The 19,515-nt window shown below is 49.5% G+C and overlaps 2 protein-coding genes across 4 annotated transcripts in view; one reads left to right on the forward strand and one right to left on the reverse strand.

The window, feature by feature from the left end:
• The window catches only part of FSTL4 (follistatin like 4), a 439,124-nt gene that overhangs the window by 195,366 nt on the left and 224,243 nt on the right, over positions 1-19,515 (reverse strand). For all 3 annotated transcript variants that reach the window (XM_017959857.3, XM_009209070.4, XM_003900097.4), the window contains one exon: positions 13,148-13,396. In XM_017959857.3, coding sequence (XP_017815346.2) covers positions 13,148-13,396 — 249 coding nt within the window. The remainder of the gene's footprint in view (positions 1-13,147; positions 13,397-19,515) is intronic.
• On the forward strand, positions 479-18,060 carry LOC116274958 (probable 18S rRNA (guanine-N(7))-methyltransferase). Its single transcript, XM_031666456.1, has 4 exons — positions 479-489; positions 7,233-7,237; positions 16,840-16,951; positions 17,049-18,060. Exons 3-4 carry the CDS (start codon positions 16,866-16,868, stop codon positions 17,806-17,808), a joined length of 846 nt encoding a protein of 281 aa, XP_031522316.1. The 5' UTR covers positions 479-489; positions 7,233-7,237; positions 16,840-16,865; the 3' UTR covers positions 17,809-18,060.

The raw sequence follows: 19,515 nt of genomic DNA on the forward strand, positions 1-19,515 counted from the left end.
CATGCTTTCTGGTGAGCACACTCTAGCTACCGAGATGAAGGCACGGGAGGCTCCACTGTAGGGTCGAGAGCGTCAGTCAGTGGCTGATCCTTCCCATGGTCTCTGGATACACCAGTGAAGGCATGAGGTGAGGTCTCCCAGGTCAGCTGGGAACAACCAGGGACACTTGTCTGGGGCTGTGTGAGGTTCGTTCTGGGCTCTGATGGAATATTGCCTTCATGTATGCTTTTTAACATACTGAGTCAAGAATTAAGCGTGATCTGTTGAAATTCCCATAAGTCACTCAAGAAAATTAAGTGTACTTAACCTCATCATTTACCCTTTGCAATTTCTGGTAACTATAGTTGAAAAACTTATTTAGACACCTTCTCATTTCAAGAGCCCCTGTGCTCACCTAAGCCTTGAGTTCCTCTTTGTCAGATTCTCTGATTTCTCTGTAGAATGTGAACAGCTCATCTTTCACTTTTTTTCCTAGCCAAGAGTACATGGGTGGTGTATTATTTGAACCCTTGCCTAGCAGAAAATACTTTTATTGTTTCCACACATGGATCACCATTTGATAAGTATAGAATTCTTGCATCATGGTCTTACTACCTCAAAACTCTACCAATAATGTTTTTTTCCTTTATATCAGACAGTATCTGAGACTCACCTTTCACACAAATGTAACTGAAGGGGAGAAGCTTCCCCTGGGCAAGCCGGCCAGCTAAAACCACTCGAGAGCCCCCAGTGCAACACCAGGTGGTTTTATTTTGTCTGCTTTGTTTTTCTCTTCCTGGACACGTCAGATCAATTTAATTTTTTTTTCGAAACCTAAAATTTTAGCAATTATATTTTGACTTATTTGATAAATCTTTCAGCATAGGGCACTTTTTTTTTTCAGATCTCTCTTTGCTTATTGTGTCCATTTGAATTGCTCTGAGGTCTTTAAGATAACCAATCACTATTATTTTAAATCTTTTATCTCTGTCTTACATATCTATCATCCTCTCCCACATTATTTTTTAAATCTTCTTCTCATTTTCGATGCATTTGGGCAGCGGTTTTCAAGTTTGTTTTCTGTATTGGAACAACTATGATTTCTGTATTGTTAATCTTTTCTTTTACTGCTTGAAGTAGAAAAGCAACTTCTGCAATTGTATTTCAGGTTCTTTATATTCTTTCCTTACCTCCCCCAGCTTCTATTTTATTTTTGACTGTGGCTCAGCCAATTTACAATCCCATTTTTTATCTCATTTCAGAGTTCATGTTTTCTTGAATTGGAAGAACACGTTGCTGTCTAAAATGTGCTTCTGTTTCTTGTAATAATTTTTCCCCAAAGCATGCTCTTTTGCTGCATCTTAAGTGTGTGCTCTCCTCCTCCTCCGTTGCAGAAGCCAGCTTCACCTTCATTCTTGTTCAGACAGGTCTGTTCAGGCTTCACCTCTGTTTACTCTCACCGCCGCCCAGTGAGATTGACCAGACTGGAATTACAGCTAAATCTATGGTCACTGCCATGACATACTGCACCTGGAGAGGGGTCTTAACTTCCCTGTAACCAGCATTTATGGCTAAACAGTTGAGAGACGCCCTTGAAGATCTGGAGTTTTGCATGTGAGTGGGAAGGAGAACAAGCGAGCTCACTGTCTACAGAATTAGGATGATGTGTCACTGACCCTTTCTGGTCCCATCTCTGCCCCTACCCTGGTGTCCCCTTCTGAAACCTTCTCCTTGGTCTAGGATATTTCTTCTTTTGCAGCTTTATAAAAGACATCTTCCTCACCCCTGCTTTCCAGTCCATCACCCACCTATCCAGAAAGGTTCTGCCCTTCAGAACCTCTGATGGCTCTAATCTAGGGTTCCCCAGCTCATTGGACAAGCTTGAATGGGGAAAAGATTAAAATCTCAGAAATGAGGACTCACGCAGACCTGGGTCTGTACAAGCTCCACCTGACTGGATACAAGCAAAGATCTCTGCAAATCCCTATAAAAATACCTTGGATTTATTATGTTTTGATGGAAATATGGATCACTGGATGAGCCACACAGCATCTGAGAAACAGAGACAAAAATGGGGTGGAAGAAGACAGAAGGAGACAGAGATGTACAGGTGTATTGGAGGAAGAGTCAGAGAGTTAGCCAGGCAGAATGAGCGAGGGAGGCAAGGGCTCAAAGAGGCATTTGCTGGACCACTGTAGACTAGGCCTTTGGGCACACCTTAGCCAACTGAAGGGGGCATGGGGTGCACTGAACACAAGCAGTGGAAGAGAAAGCACAAGTTCCCTAAGGAAGACAAGAAAAGAGAGATGGCTGCTAAGTCCCTGGATGAGCCCTTCTTTCCAGCTACAAAGAGAAATGCATAACTCAGATCACCCTGCTTATAGTAAGTGGATGGAGTTCACTGCATCTGGCTATTTTAATTACCTGCAAGCAAAGTGATTTTGCTACTTTCATTTAGAGGAGCTTTTTGAAAGTAGTTTTCACTCCGATTACTTTCATTAACAAGTGATCAAAATGCATCAAAGCAGAAATGAGCACAAGAAGAAGAAAAGCAGAGGGAAGAACTCTCTAGGAGATGTCCAAACCCAGTAGTCACTGTGAAGCTCTGTCTTCCCTCAGTAGCCTGGAGAATACATGTGTTCTGGATCCGGCCCTCACAAGGCACCCAGGTGCAGGACTGGGCACAAGCTCACCTACAATCAGGAAGCATGGGTGGCTCCCAGAGACCCAGGATGCTGTACAGGGCTGGGCCCCAGCTTTCTGTAGTTCTGTCCCTCAGTTCTCCTGGCCGAGGACTCAACTCTACAGACCTTACATTCAGTTGTTTGGTGGGGCCTTGTTCCTCATGCATCCTCCAATGAGCCTGCACCGCTGGGAAGTGTTTACTCCTGAAGACACTCTCTGCTGATGGAGATGAGCCGTCATTTACTCTCCCCCAGCTCACTGCCTCCTGACCCCACTCATTTCTTTCAGTTAATTTGATACAGTGGCAAGTGCTCCTCCCTCTCTTTGGAGAAAAGAAGATGGCCCAAACTGGGTCATTGCTTCCCTGTCCAGAAAAGCAGGCAGAGAGGCTGAGTGCCCATGCCAGGCACAAGGGCTGGGGCGAGGGAGGAAACAGTCCAGCCCCCAGGCCTCTGCTCAATTCTTGTACCCACTGTCCTCCCAGCCACTGGTCCCTTCAATGCCTTATATCACCAGGCAGCAGAGGAACCTGAAAGGGATCCCACATCTAGAAAAGAGCACGAAAGTTCTATCCTCGAGCTTGCTAGTGAGCATAAAAGACTTTAAGGCAGGCGCACAGAGTCCACGTATTTGAGTTGTGGCTGGTCTGACAGCTGCTGAGTCTATCACACAGATAATTAGATAAACTGCTTGAGCACAGAGATTCAATACATGGTGTCATTTAGCGGCTGCTACACGGGGGCCTTGATCTTAATTGAAGGCACAATAGGGGAGAACCTTAAAGGAGCACCAAATGAACTTCCTGCTCCAGTAATTAAACATCTGACTCGTGGTGATCATCTGAAACCTCTCGAGTGTTGGGCATAGGGTCCACTCACATGGATCTGAGCACCTGAGCCCCCGGCACCCCTCCTGTCCACACAGGCCCTTCCTCAAACAGCCTCCTGTGGGGAAGTCACTGCCTCCCCTTGTCAAGGCCACTTCTGGGTGGGCCTCATGGAGTAATGAGAAGTAATGAGTAATATAGCCTAGTGGCAAAGAGCTTGGGCTTCCAATGGCCAACAGGGTCCTGTATGGAGATCAACCACATCAGCCCTCCGACTTCCTTAGTTTCTCTTTGCTACCTCACCCTGGTCCAGCAACTCTGGTCCCTTGTGAGTCCCCAAACCTGCTAGACAAGCTCCCACCTTAGGATCTTTGCAAACTTTGTATTGCCACTGCCTGGAATACTCTTCCCCTAGATATTCAAATGCCTCACTACCTAACCCACCAGCCTCTTGCAGGCCTTTGCCCAAATGTCACTTCTTATATCAGAGGCTCTGGCTAACTGCCCTCCTGGCTTTATTCTACTCCATGGCACTTATCACCATCACATAGACTTCATCTCTTGTTTACTGTCTGTTTCTCCCACAAGACTGTACCTATCATGCAGACAGGGCTCTGTTTTTTTCCCTGCTGTGTCCCCACATCACCGAATAGTATCTGACTCATAGTACATGAATGTTGCTGAACAATTGGACAGAAGGGTTCGAGCAGGACAGCACCATGGTCAAACTTCCATCTTGGAAAACTTATTCTAAATGCCATATGGAAATGTATTTGAAGAAGCATCTGAGCTGGGGCTCAGAGAATAGCTAGGAGGCCATAGAGGTCATCCAGCCAGGAGATGATGGTGGGATGGACCATCCCAGGTGGAATGAGAGGTAGACTGAAACATGGGGAGAGGTCAGGCAAGAAGATATGGTTGGGTCTTTTCTCATGGGACAGTCTGGGTCTTTGAGGCATAGCTGGAACTGTGAGAAGAGGGCCCCAGGGGACCCTCCTGGAAGCAGCTGGTATAGAAGGGGGGGCCTATGGAGAGTCAGAAGGATGGTGGCTGGTCCCCAGAAGACAGTGGAACAGGTTTGCAGGGAGGATGACAGAGCTCACTGGAGGAGGGATGCAGCAAAACCAGGCCTGGAAAGTGCCTTCTTGGCATTTAGAAGGGTAAGGTGATCTTAGCAAACTCAGTGGCAGGGGTTACAGGACAGGAGCTAGGTGCAGACCCTAGACAGCAGAATACAGGGAAGCTGCAGAAGTGGAGACAGCCAGTGCAGAAAATGCTCTGCGGCCTGAGAGGGAAGAGATGAAAGGCTACCTAGGAGGATGCTGGGACAAAATCCTGCGCCTTTGGGCTTTAGGATGAGAGAGATGAGTCCGCCAGCAACCAATGGGAATGAAGAGTGCACAGCAAAGGAGGGGTTGGAGAAAGAAGGACGGGGTGCCAGAAAACAGCCAGAAACAATGTGGGGGACTCGGAGGCTATAGCTTGTTTCCATAAGAGAAATCAATGCACCGCGAGACTTTCTCAGCTCAATAACTTCTTAGCAATTTTTAATTACCAGAATGTAATTAATTCATTCAAAGTGCAGCAGTTCTATAAAGCACACCACACATGCCGAACTGATAATATCCTTGCACATTTGCGAAGTGCTCACACCAAGACATTTCCTTGCATAAAACCTAGAGGAAATATCCAAAGAACACACATGTTTGTTTTAAGTCACTGTTCTTGATCCTGGAAGCAGATACTGTAAACGGGACAACTGAGCTCCCAGGGATGCTGGACTACGGGGCTATGAGTGAATTTTCAGTTCAGTCAAATCCTAGTTGTTTTCACAGATGCTGACAAAATCTGTGGAGTGAGGAGGGGGTATCCAACATGAGAGACAGTCCGTAAAGATTCCCATTTGTGCTTAAGGTCTTGGAGGCATCTCTGGCTAAAGCAGCCCCCAAAGGATAACCCAGAGAGTGGAGATGTGTGGCATTTCTTTTGGCTGTAAATTCCTTGAGGTCAGGCCTGGTGTTCTGATCCTACTGGTATTCTCAGGTCCTGGTACAGCCTTAGCACCCAGTGGGCATTCAACAGATGTCTGTGAAGCTGAGTGTCTTGGCAGAAAATAGCCAAACCTCTTCTGTGGAGCTTAAAGTGAAGGCCAGGAACAGGGCTGGGTACAGAAAGATCCTTTTGCAAAGACCGAAAGAACAACAGCGGCCACTGGACAGAAATGTGGGTAGGCCCAGAGTGGAAGGGCAACTGGAAGAACAGGAAAGGGAGTCTGGAGAGAAAGTGGAGTCCAGCTTCCAGAGCCACACCAGGCTGAAGGTGGGCTTGTCCCCAGAGGCTCTGCCTGCTTTTGACCCCAGGTTCTCCTGGCAGCCTTCTGGGTATCTGTGGGTTTCCTACTCTTTCCTTAGAAAGGAGACAGGGGTCTGGTTTCCTGTTGTCCAGAGGCCCTGTGAGTTTGGGATGATTGAGCCAGTTTTCCCTGGAGAAGCTGTAGCTGGCTTCTTAATGACCTGTAGAGCAGGGAAGCCCTGCCCAGCAGTGGTATGCAAGGCCCTTTCCACTGCCCATGGCTCCTGAGCCTTCCTTCTGCACCACGAGGTCTCCTGGGGGAGAAGCATAAAGCAATTGCATCTGTTGGGAATGTGCCTTGCTGAGACCTAACTAAAAACAGCCCCAAAGCTGTTGGTGCCTTTGAAGGTCCTGTTGCAGCAGCAAAGCCTGGGCCCTGGCTTGGCTCTGCCTGTGTGACTTGGGACAGGTATTGGCCCTCTCTGGGCTTCAGGGTCCCTCTTTGGGAAATGAGAATGTTGCAGTAGCTTACCTGACACCCGGTCAGCTTGAGTTCAGACTACCCTGCTTGGCACACAAGGCCTTTCCCCAGCTTGCTGTGATCCACTTGTCTGCCTTTATCCCCAACTATACTCTCCCCCACACCCAGGATCCCATAATCATTTGCTCTTGCCTGAGACTGGAGGTACCTCATGCCGGTACCCCTCGAAAGCCTTCTCCATCCTCTCAACCTAGCAAACCCTCCCTTGCCCTTCGAGATCCACCTTCAAGGTCTCTTCTCCTCCAGCACCTTCTCTAAACATTCTCATCCTGAGTTGGATGAATTTTTACCCCAGGCTCCACTGGCATTTCCTGAGAGCCCGGAGGTACATTCTAGCTTTGTCCGGACTGGGGATCAGAGACACCTGATTCTCCCCTTGCTTTTCTACTAACCTGCTACATGAACTTCAGTGGCTCCTTACATGTCTTTTCAAAAAGCAAGACAGTTGGAGAAAGTGATCATTAAATTTGACCAACTGGAGGTCAAATTCTAGGCATTCATTAAATAAACATGGAGGGCCAATGTTCTTCTCTCCCCTCATTCACAGGAGGACCCACCACCCCTAACCTCCTTGCTCATTACAGAGTTGTCACATAAACGGGCAAGGGTCTTATAGCCTGTTGCATCTGCTCCTTAAACAAGCCGTGGTGTCACAACGGCATCACCATCATCCCTTGTGCTGTTGATACTGCTTAGAGAAGAAAGCTCACTGCACGCCAGGTGCTGCTCCTGTCATACAACACTCCACGAGGTAAGTGCTGTTATTACTCCCATTTTACAGATAAGATAAATGAGGCACAGAAAGCTCACGTGCCTTGTCCAAAGCAGCACCGTCGAGCATGTGCCACATTGTCCCATCAGCCTGGGGCTCCCTGATGCTTCCTCAGGCCCCAGCACCTCTTGCTGTAGGGACTGCTCCAGCAGAGTTACACCAAATCCCCTATCAATGCCTTACAGCATCACAGCCCTGCAGCAGGATTGCACACATCCCAGGAAGTGAGTCTCCTGCTGAGAGCTGGACTGGGCTGACAAAGCTGGGGATGTGAGAAGCTTTCCCTGGCAGGACAGGAAAGACTTGTGGAAGTATAGAAATGCCCCTGGAGGTGTGGGGCCCAACTTAAATTCTTAAAGTAACAAGACTCAAAGTAACAACAGCAACAAAATAACAAGAAAAATAAAAGGCTCTTAGGCAGCAAGCTCTATTTGCTCTGCTAACTTGCAACAAAATACTGAGTTTTTATACCTGTTTAGTAACAAGTAAGAAAAAGAGATTTCTTAGTGAGCCTGTAGTATGCTTAACTTGTTTCCAAAAATGGAAATGACTTCCTGTCTTTCATTAGCTTGTGAACTCTCCTCTGAAGCACCAAAACTACCTGCAACCACCATCAGGCTGAGGAAGCTGAAGGGCCCCCTTAAAACGGAACCTCCAACAGTCCCCTATCTTCCATAATTTCATGGTTTCTTTGGAAAACTGCCCAACTATGACATTGTGTCATCTGGTATAATACAGCCCTGGCTTGGTGAGTGATTGCTGAAAGGGAAGCTCATCTTCTTGAACAGCGTAGGAGATAAAGCGTGAATTCAAAACCAAGAAAAATGAGTTTAAAAGTGCCAACTAATACACAAATAGGAATGCGATGTCACAAGGTAACTTTGAAAACACAAACTCTGTAAGAAGTTAAACAGTGAAATCCATCCAATATCTTGGCATTCTCTTGGTAGGATTTGGTGTTGAGGAAAAATGTGACTCTAATTTTGCCACAAGAAGAGATACATCTTTCCCACACCCCCTTTTGCCCCTGACTTTCAGTGAGATCCTGCTTGTGACTCAAGAGATCTGGGATCAAAGATGTAAACTCTAGCTGCAGCAATCCTTTTGAGTCTGGTTGATTTCCTGTACATGCTAATGATCCCTAAATGATATATTTCATTTCACATTCACAAGGAATCCCATTGCCATAGCAACTGGAATGTGATACCAGAAGTTTTCTTATAAATGGGACTTACAATGCTGCCTTTTATCCCTTGCTGGGTGATGAAGGCTATATGTCCCCCACCACTCCTCAGGAGAACCCCTTCCCCAACAGGAAATCAGGGGCTCTGGCCACAGACAGGGAGCTCCGAACTGCAGTGACTTAGCCCAGCACAGCCCATCACCTCTCTTTTCTTGCTCCACACACTTCAACTGCACAAGGGATTGTCCTAATATTGACTTCTGGGGGCAGATAAAGTCCTAGAGAATGAAGTCACAACTTCTTCTTGTAAAGTCTGATAGAAATAGACAATGAAAGATGGATGATTTTAGAATTTTTGCTTGCATGAAAAACAAGGTTTTTTTTGTTGTTGTTTCCTGTATTAATGACTCCCTGGAAATTTAGGACAAATGACAAACTGTCATCCATGGACCTCAAGCTGTCACTAAATATTCTGCCATTGTGGGGTGGGGACTGTAGGAACTTCTTTACATTCTCCTTTCTTCCAGGACCCCCCTGTCCCCACAGAAGCTCCCATCTGTTTCCTTCTATTCCCCGCTGGAGCCATGGTTCCCGTCAAAGTGAAGTGCTCACATCATGGAACTCACCTCGGGGCTGGCCTGCTTTCCCTTCATCAGGCTGCTGTGAATGAGCGCCCAGGTCTTTCCTGTGTGCTGGGCAATCCCTATGGGAATGACCGAGGAGGAGAAGCAGCCCAGCTCTCCTGCCCTCCCATCAGGACTACAGCTGACCCTGAGGGTGAGGCACTGAAGGCTTTCACTGGAATCAGACCCAAGAGGCCATCTGCAGAAAGAAAAGCCCCGGCTCTAGGTGGACACTGCTGGGACAGGCCCCAGCAATGAGTGTCTGCCTGACACTGTCTTCCTCACCCACTCTCCACGTACCATTAAACAATCGGGGCCCAGAAATCTCTCCCCACACCTCCCAGGCAGAGCCCTTGTTCCTGTCATTGCGTTCTTCACAGTTTGTGCATCTGTCTACTCTCGGCCTGTGGCCATGCTGGATTAGAATGATGATGGCAGGTCTCATGAACACTAAATCCATGGGATGCATCAGGCAGCGTGCTAAGCGGTGTTTGTGCAGCCCCTCTTTTACTTCTCTCCAGGGCTGCAGCCGGTGGGTACTGCTGTTAGCTCCATTTTACAGCCGAGGAAAAAGCCCAGAGAAGCAGAGTGATGCACCCAAGGCCACACAGCTGGAAAGTACTGTGTCTGGAATTGGTGGGTTCTTGATCTCGCTGACCTCAAGAACGAAGCCGCGGACCCTCGTGGTGAGTGTTATAGCTCTTAAAGATAGCGCATCTGGAGTTTGTTCTTTCAGATGTTCAGATGTGTCCGCAGTTTCTTCCTTCTGGTGAGTTCGTAGCCTCGCTGACTTCAGGAGTGAAGCTGCAGACCTTCACGGTGAGTATTACAGCTTCTAAAGGCAGCGCATCTGGAGTGGTTTGTTCTTCCCAGTGGGTTCGTGGTCTCGCTGGCTGCAGCAGGGAAGCTGCAGACCTCCGTGGTGAGTATTACAGCTCTTAAATGTGGCATGGTTCCAAAAAGCTAGCAGCAACAAGATTTATTGTAAAGAGTGAAAGAACAAAGCTAGGACACCCTGCAAGGGAACCCAGTGAGTTGCTGCTGTCCGGCTGGGGCAGCCTGCTTTTATTCCCTTATATGATCCCACCCACATCCTGCTGATTGATCCATTTTATAGAGAGCTGATTGGTCTACTTTACAGAGAACTGATTGGACTGTTTTGACAGGGTGCTGATTGGTGTATTTACAATCCCTGAGCTAGACACAGAGTGCTGATTGGTGCATTTACAATCCTCTAGCTAGACATAAAAGTTCTCCAAGTCCCCACTAGATTAGCTTGACACAGAGCACTGATTGGTGCGTTTACAAACCTTGAGCTAGATAGAGAGTGCTGATTGGTGCGTTTACAATCCTTTAGCTAGACACAGAGTGCTAAACAGAAAAGTTCTCCAAGTCCCCACTAGGTTAGCTAGATACGGAGTACTGATTGGTGTATTTACAAACCTTGAGCTAGGCACAGGGTGCTGATTGGTGTATTTACAATCTCTTAGCTAGATATAAAGGTTCTCCAAGTCCCCACTAGGTTAGCTAGATACAGAGTACTAATTGGTTTATTTACAAACCTTGAGCTAGACACAGGGTGCTGATTGGTATATTTACAATCCCTTATCTAGAGATAAAGGTTCTCCAAGTCCCCACTAGACTCAGGAGCCCAGCTGGCTTCACCCAGTGGATCCCGCACAGGGGCTGCAGGCTGAGCTGCCCGCCAGTCCCCTGCCGTGCGCCCTCACTCCTCAGCCCTTGGGCGGTCGATGGGACAGGGCGCTATGGCACAACGGGCAGCGCTGCTCGGGGAGGCTCAGGGGCGCAGGAGCCCATGGCATGGGGGAGGCTCTGGTAAGGCTGGCTGCAGGTCCCAAGCCCTGCCCTGCGGGGAGGCAGCTGAGGCCCGGTGAGAATTCCAGCACAGCGCCGGCAGGCTGGCACAGTTGGGAGACCCTGCCACACCCTCCGCAGCTGCTGGCCCAGGTGCTAAGCTCCTCACTGCGTGGGGCTGGTGGCATCCGCTCCCCGCTCCGAGTGCGGGGCCCGCTGAGCCCCTGCTCACCTGAAACTCACTCTGGCCTGCCCGCGAGCGCGGCGCGCAGCCTGGGTTCCCGCCTGCGCCTCTGGCTCCACACCTCCTCGCAAACAGAGGGAGCCGGCTCCGGCCTCCGCCAGCCCAGAGAAGGGCTCCCACAGTGCTGTGGCGGGCTGAAGGGCTCCTCAGGTGCTGCCACAGTGGACGCTGAGGCGGAGGAGGTGCCCAGAGTGAGGGCTGCTAGCATGTTGTCACCTCTCAGTACCAGAGCTGGGATGCCACCCTTGGTCTTTCTGGGAGCTCACAGGCACCACTCTCCACCAAAAAGGGGTCCTTAAGAGAGGAGTTCTGCTATACCAAGTGGGCGGCAACTCACAATCTGTGAAAACCTCAATGAGTCAGAAGGATTCAGTGGATAAATTCCATCAACATGAAGCAGAACTGAACCCTGATCTGCTCAAGGCTGCCTGCCCTCCTCTCCACGCCAGCTTGTTCCCATCCCTCCTCACCTCGGTGGGTTTTGTGGTGGCTGGTTTTTCCCTCCCATGAAATGAGAAATGTTGTTTGAATAACCGATGGTGAGGGAGGCTGTGCACACTCTGATGCAGAAATAGAAACCTTTAGGATGATGCAATTTAGAGGATATTGGAAACCAGAGAATGGAACATCAGTCTATAAAATTCAACACGGCCAATAAAGCTGGAGCAACTGGTCAAGTGTTTTAGTGTGCACGGTTGCAGAGGAATTGGTGGCACGTCGCCGGGCAGCGCTTCCAGACTGGGGACGTTTTTCCTAGGCTCATTTTGGCCTCATTTCCATAATGTGTCTCATGATCTCTGAAGCACCTCGGCATTAGCATTATAAGCACAGCCGTGAAAGTGTCCAAGACTATTGTCATCACCAGGTAAAGGCGCCTTTCCCAAGCCCTGCCCTGCCTAGCACTCCATGCTGCCACGACTGCTAAGTGGAGTGGCCCATTAGGTGGGTGCAGGTGACACAGGTAGATGTAACAGAGGCAAACACACCTTTGCTCCACCACCTCAGCCGTGAATCCGCCTCCACACACACGTCATGCATCACACCATCCTCAGTGGGGGTCTGTGAGGGTGAGGCAGGAGCTCTGCCCCTTCCCCCTTGGTGCCCAGGCCTCTACAGCCTGGACTGCTCTCAAGCCTTTGTCTTCCAGTGTTGCAGGCACTTGGCAGGTCTCTAGTCCAAGCCTCCTCCTCTCCTCCCTGCACAACCTAAAGCACTTTCCTGACCTCACGCAACTCCAGGTGGGCTCCCCTAGCTCAGGCTGTGTGGGCCTGTTTCCAACTGCCTGCAAGCTGCTTCTGTCTTCTACACATTTCCTAATTCATGTATACCCATTTTGTACACAAATATTTGTACACAATAAATACTTCCACAGGCCATGGCATGTACTATTTACCAGGGCCACATCAATCAACACAGGATGTGCATTCTGACTCTTGTATCTTCAAGCATCGGGGAGCCATTGAGCATTTTCTTGTCGCAAGGCACTGTGCTAGGTGCTGCAAATACATAAGCGCATAAAACAGCCATAGCCGCTGCCCTAATGGCTCTTACCATCCAGTGGGAGCTGGTACTTGCCCTCTCTTCTGACTCAATCTCAGCCCAAAGCATGAATCCTTTGGCCCCAGCTCCATGGACATATTCTGATGTCCACCCAGAGGCTTCCTTGTCTTGCTCAGAGGTATTTTGGACAGGTAAGACATGGGATGCCTTCCCAATGACAACTACTCCAGGCCAGAGTTTGTGTCCTTGCCATGCTGGGAGCCATTGTGCTGGTGTCTGCCTGACCACATTCTATGCACAGCACAGCCTCCTGACTCATGGGACTCTGTGCAGAAGGGTAAACATGGTCCTTGTCACAACCTTGCAAAGGCCCATCCTGTATGGAGAATTGGGTAGTGCCCTGTTGTCTCGTTACTAGTGAACCTGTACCAGCCAGGGTTTAATTTGAACTGCCTGGATTCTGCTCCCCAAGAAGCTTCCTCTAAGGGCAGGGGTCTCTGGAGGTGGCACACAGGTAGAGTATGCATCACCAAAATGCCACTGCTGCCATTTTGTTACACACCAGTCTTTGTCTTTATTTCCTACAGATATGTAACTTATAGACTCAGCACCCAGGTCACTTGTCAAAAAGGCATTAGAAGATCCATCACAAAACTCAAAACCACAGGGCAAGGGCCCTGTTCCTACCTTTGAGGAAACAGTCCTTGCTGTGGATGACAGTGATCTTCTTTCCCAGGAGGCAAGCGGCACGGTGGAGCTTACAGTGGTTTTCATAAAACCTCCCATCAGAGCCGCACACAGGCATGTAGCTGGGCCTGCATGCCTCCAGGCACTGGCATTCGGGCTCCCCTGTCTTCCTGCTGAGCACGCACCGGCTCCCTCGGCTGCAGAACTTCTTCCCGCAGGAGGCTAGTAGCTCATTGTGGCTGGAAAGCCCTGCCGGACACACAAAGACAGAGGGTCAGCTACAAACACTCAGGGGGTCTGGGGTCAAGGGCCTCCTTTGTAGCTCACAAGCACAGACTCCATTTGCCTGTGAAGCCAAGCTACTCAAGGTGGGGCCTGGGGGCTTGGGGTCTCCTAGGGAGTCCCTGCCCCTCCATGAGGTGGCCATTGGTGCCAAGAAGGGTGTCCTGCCTTGCAGAGCTCAGGTTTCATGGCTGACTCCCTCTGAACATCTGAAATACAACACCTGCCCATCCTAGGACCCAGCTGGGGGCTTCTGATCAACTCTTGGTTCTTTCTTAGGCTTACTTTTCCTGCTTCCAGTTGAAAAATGAAAACACCCAGCCATTCTGTGCTCACAAAGAAGTACCTTACACCGAAGGACAAAGCCTGCTACCACTGCTCCCAGGCTCAGTCAGCCTCCCGGACTAGAGACCTATTAAAATCAATGACTCTTTAAAAAGCCGTCCCCCCACCCACCCCTGCCTGCAACACCTTTTCCTTCCTTCCTTCTTTTCCTTTACTATATCATGACTTTGGACCAGGCTGTGTACTAGGCACCTTAGGGGTCTCAAAGATGAACAAGCCATGCCTTTTCCTCTTTCTGACTTTGTCATTCTGTAAGGTGGTGACAAGTATGCAGATCAGGCAAAGGGCATGGGAGCCAGGGAGCTAAGTTTGGGAGAAGTAACTGGGAGTGGTAGAGATGATGGAGGGGGTGATGTGCCAGTGGGCCCTGCAAAGGAGAGAAGAGTTTTCCCAGAAACACAGCAGGCTTGAGCCAAGACTCCCCCAGCCACCCTGTGGGTGGCATTTGCAGGTCTCAGGTAGAAGACTAAATGTGAGTAGGAGTTTTGTACAGTGGTGGGGTCGGGGGGGCAAGGTGTGTTTCTGGGAGACTTGGAGAGCCAAGCAGAGAAATTTAGGTACTCTATTGTAGGCACTAGGGAGCCATTGCAGGGAGGAAGTATGGCATAAGAAGAAAGTCATGCTCCAAGTGTTCAGGAAGGGGGTGGGGGTAGCTGAGGTAGGGAGACCAGTGGCTGGCCATTTCCTTGGGGGAGAATGTGGTTCTCCAAGACACACGTCATCAGGGGAGACACCAGCAGCCTTTCCCCCACCACCCAGTCCTTTCTAGCACAATGTTGCAGTTATGGGCAAGAAGGCTAAGCCCCTGGAAATGGCAGCTGCCACATTGCTTGAGTGTCCCCTGCACCCTACAACACCCACAGTGAACTCAGGCAGCAGCACCCAGAGCTCACACACCAAAGAGGTCAGGGCAGCTGGAAAGGGCACGTTTAAGTAAAAGGCAAAACAGGCATCCATCACCAACATCACACTGCATTGTGGGAGTCTGGAAATGAGATAATCGGCACATGTCACTGAAGGTACAGATGGAAAGTTGGGAATTACACAGGGACACCAAAAGACAACTGACATGTGAATACAGATTTTTATGGCCTCAGAAGACTTTGCTTTAACTGTTAGTTAAATCTCCATCAAAATACTCAGCAAGACAGAATGATCCTAGTAATCATGAGCAAACTTTCAGCCCTAGCTCCTACCCATAGGATTAAAATGTCTAAGCAAAGAAGAAAGAAAAGAAAAGAGAAGAGAAGAGAAGAGAAGAGAAGAGAAGAGAAGAGAAGAGAAGAAGGAGGGAGGGAAGGAAGGAAGGAAAAGAAAAGAAAGAAAAGAAAGAGAAGAAGAAAAGAAAGAAAAGGAAAGAAAGAAAGAAAGAAAGATCTCCTTTTTCTTGTTTTTGGTTAAGTCTGCTTTTCATCATTATAGATTTAAAGGAAAAAAATCAGTTATTGGCAGATTAACTGCTTGATTCAATAATTCATTTAAATTCCTCCAACCTTGGCAAGCTAAGAAGTATTGACTTTTTCTTGAATCATAATAAACTAGAAGGTCAAATATCTCTGAGCAGTGTAAAAGTGCAGATCCTAAGCGGGCGGGAATCTCTTTTATCCACTTTGCTAATTGTCTGCATGTCACCATGAAGGCCCAGTGGCATTCAGCAGCCCCTCTGCACGCCTTCCTGTCAAGGTTGACAGTGGCGGGGAGGGAAGGAGGCAGAAGGCAGGCAGGCGCCTGGCAGGGAGGCTCTGGGCTGGAGGCCCCCCACTCACGGTGTTTATGGCTGCTTTGCCACAGAGCATGTTTGATTAGCGTGATTCTCCTGGGTTATTGGAAAATGGGTTACCCTAGAAAGTGCTGGCGGCTACTAGAAGAAACTAACAGCTCCAAAAATATCAGGCTTTGTTTCTCTCCCAAGACAGGGCCAGGACGCAGAGCATTGCCATCAGATCACTGTTTTAATAACCTTCCCATGCAGATAGGATGCAACCCACTAATTGCCCATTTTGAAGAAACAAGAGGCAAAGTCTCTGCACCCTGGGCTCTGAGCCTGCTTCAGGGTGTGTGCCCTGGCCCCCATTGCTCTCTCCCTCTGGTTAAACCAGTTCCAAGTCACCCTTGTAGGCATTTCCTCTATGAAGTGGTTGCTACCAGCCTAAGTCCAAGTGTCCCTCTCTGAATCCTCCTACCCCAAAGTGCCTGCCCTGCCCTGCCCTGGCCTCAGGAGGCCCCACAGGTGCTGGGCCTTTCTCTTCGTGTGGCCCCAGTATACTCAGGTTTTAAGAAATGCAGAAATGTTCAGAACTGATCTCCTGAAGGCTAATTCAGTGCAGGTAAGAAGCCAGCTAGGGGTCAGATGGGGAGGCTGGTGAAGCCTCACATGCGTTGGCCCGGTGGGAGTACATTTCCCTTGCCTTCTCCAAAGCAGGCAGGAGGGAAGTGGAAGATGTGGAGGTATGAGGGGAAGATGGATGTCTGTAGAGATGGGCTTTCTGGAGTAAAGATAACTGGAATCCTGGAGAAGCAGAGTTGGAAGGGGCTTCAGAGACCACCTCCTCCAGCCCAGGCAGGCAAACCAAAGCCAGTTCATAGGGGGCTGGGGGAGAAGCTACTTTCCCTGACCCCTCCTTTGAAAGCGGTGTGTCCAGATGGTAGTGAGCACCTCTGAGGCCCAGCATCACACAGGGCAGCAGGCACCCACGTTTGCTTAGCTTGCTGGGGAGGCTCCCATGGCCTTCCCTGCAGGCTGCACTCCGAGGGTCAGTGTTAAGGAAACACTGGTGCCAACCTGTGGCTATTGAAGTTGTCAAGAACACTCATGTTCTCCCTGACATGGAAATTGACTGTCGGCAAATATTTGATTCCTGATTACTTGCAATTAAGACAAAAGTAGCATGAAGGCCCTGCATATGCCCTTCACAAAGGCCCCACAGAGCGTTGAGAATACCTTGGGTTGGGGAAGGCCCAGAATCTGATCCACAGCCCCAGACATGCTGACCTAGGGGTGGGCTCCTCATTAAACAAGCCCCTTGTTACCACTTCCTCCTTGTCATTAAAATAATGAATTCCCCGGCAGGCGTGCTGCTGAGGCGTGAGTATGGCGTCTCGCGGCCGGCGTCCGGAGCACGGTGGACCACCGGAGCTGTTTTATGATGAGAAAGAAGCCCGGAAATACGTTCGCAAGTGAGGGGAGCCCGAGTACTGCGCGGTGTCCGGGGGTCGGGAAGCGGCAAGTTGTCCCGGTTGCTGGCGTTGCCCGGAAAGCTCGTGGAATTTGGGGCTCACGGATGATTGATATCCAGACCAGGATGGCTGGGCGAGCACTGGAGCTTCTTTATCTGCCAGAGAATAAGCCCTGTTACCTGCTGGATATTGGCTGTGGCACTGGGCTGAGTGGAAGTTATCTCTCAGATGAAGGGCACTATTGGGTGGGCCTGGATATCAGCCCTGCCATGCTGGATGAGGCCGTGGACCGAGAGATAGAGGGAGACCTACTGCTGGGGGATATGGGCCAGGGCATCCCATTCAAGCCGGGCACATTTGACGGTTGCATCAGCATTTCTGCTGTGCAGTGGCTGTGTAATGCTAACAAGAAGTCTGAAAACCCTGCCAAGCGCCTGTACTGCTTTTTTGCTTCTCTTTTTTCTGTTCTCGTCCGGGGATCCCGAGCTGTCCTGCAGCTATACCCTGAGAACTCAGAGCAGTTGGAGCTGATCACAACCCAGGCCACAAAGGCGGGCTTCTCCGGTGGCATGGTGGTGGACTACCCTAACAGTGCCAAAGCAAAGAAATTCTACCTCTGCTTGTTTTCTGGGCCTTCGACCTTTATACCAGAGGGGCTGAGTGAAAATCAGGATGAAGATGAACCCAGGGAGTCTGTGTTCACCAATGAGAGGGTCCCATTCAGGATGTCGCGGCGGGGAATGGTGAGGAAGAGCCGGGCATGGGTGCTGGAGAAGAAGGAGCGGCACAGGCGCCAGGGCAGGGAAGTCAGACCTGACACCCAGTACACCGGCCGCAAGCGCAAGCCCCGCTTCTAAGTCACCACGCAGTTCTGGACAGGCACTTGCCTCTGTACTTTTCTATATTGTTCAGCTGACAAAGTAGTATTTTAGAAAAGTTCTAAAGTTCTGAAAATGTTTTCTGCAGTAAAAAAAAAAAAAAAGTACTCTGGGCCGGGCGTGGTGGCTCACACCTGTAATCCCAGCACCTTGGGAGGCTGAGGCGGGAGGATCATTTGAGGCCAGGAGTTTAAGACGTGCCTAGGCAACATAATGAGACTTCGTTTCTAGAGGGGGGAAAAAAAAGCTCTTGAGCATCTTATTTTGTTTAAAAGCAAGAAATAAAAATTCCTTTTGTGGAAAAAAAAAAAAATAAAATAAAATAAAATAATGAATTCCCCACTCCTACTACGATGACGATAAAACAGTAATGGGAAAGGTAACCAAGTGAGACTACCAGCAACTGCCTATAGTATTTATGAGGACAACCACAATGCATGAAAAGTACAATGTGCTTAATTTATAGTCATCAAGAAAGCCATTTACTCAGGTTAAAAACTGATCATCTTACCAAATAAGCTGCTTTTCAACACAAATTAAATTTACTGAACATGGTCTGAAATGGGAACTGTTACATTAACATTATGGCGGCAGGAGAAACAAGTCTATTGGTACCAGTTGGTGCTAAAGACTCCCGCTGTAATCTGATTAAGGATTCTCAATAAGAATGCCACAGACCTAGGACTGCCATGAACTGGGAGCACGGATAGGTACAGGTGGTGTAGTTGAGTGGTTGTGGAAGGCAAGCCTGTCTGGTGCCGGTGGAGGGCATAAAAGGAGGCTGAGTTCTGAGATGGGCCCCAGAGAGAGCGGGTCTACATCCACCTGGAGCAGGAAGCCCCTCCATTGTTTCACCACAGCCAGCCACAACCAAGAGCAGAGAAAGTTGGGTAATTTTGCTTCCAAACTCTGACTCAACCTCTGTAACTGCTTCCTGGGCCCAGAGAAAACTCACGAGTGCTCCCTTCTCAGGGATAGTGCCCCGAGTGGCAATGAGGGAAAAGCCACGAGCTCTTCCACTCTTGGATGCCAACGGCCTGCTGGCACATTCTTCCCAACACAGCTTTTCTGTGTCTGAGACCTCGTCTCCAGCTTGACTACTGATGAGAGCCCCATCTCTCCTGACAAGGCCTTGGGAGCTCCCTGCTCCCATCTCAGCCAGAGGTTCTGCCTAGGCCTCCTCCTGAAGGCTGTCAGTGCCCCCAGTACACGACCTAGCACTCAATTCCCAACTCACTATGAGGCCTCAATGAGGTGATGGCTTGGCTCCGAGGAGGCCACTCACTGGAAAGCCCAAAACTGGCTGAGAAGAGCAGGGTGTGAAGGCAGAAGACCAGAGGCAGTGTGTGCAGCACCAAGAACCTCAAGAACCTCATTTGCCACCTGCCACGAACCCCAGCCCAGCACAGCAGCTGTCTCCAGCTTCTGCAGACAGAGGTACTTGTCCAGCCAAGTGCCTGTCCATGGGCAGATACAGCCCTTTATACACGGCCTTATATACTTTATCCTTCAGGTCTTGACATACCAACACACAGGGGAGCGGCAGCCCTCACCTGGGGTCATGGTTGGGTTTCTTAATGACCCAGAGCTGAGGCTTTGCCTGTGGAAGAGCCACGTGCATGTAGCCATGTGCAGATATGTGGGGTGCGCCTCCAGGGATTGGAGGCAACGGTCCCAGTATTCTTC

Source organism: Papio anubis, chromosome 5 (genome assembly GCF_008728515.1).
Source record: "Papio anubis isolate 15944 chromosome 5, Panubis1.0, whole genome shotgun sequence".
Lineage (NCBI taxonomy): Eukaryota > Metazoa > Chordata > Mammalia > Primates > Cercopithecidae > Papio > Papio anubis.

Coding starts and splice junctions, on each gene's coding strand:
- LOC116274958 (XM_031666456.1), top strand. CDS start 16,866: ATGGCGTCTCGCGGCCGGCGTCCGGAGCACGGTGGACCACCGGAGCTG. Junction 16,952..17,048: donor GCCCGGAAATACGTTCGCAA/GTGAGGGGAGCC, acceptor TGGAATTTGGGG/CTCACGGATGATTGATATCC.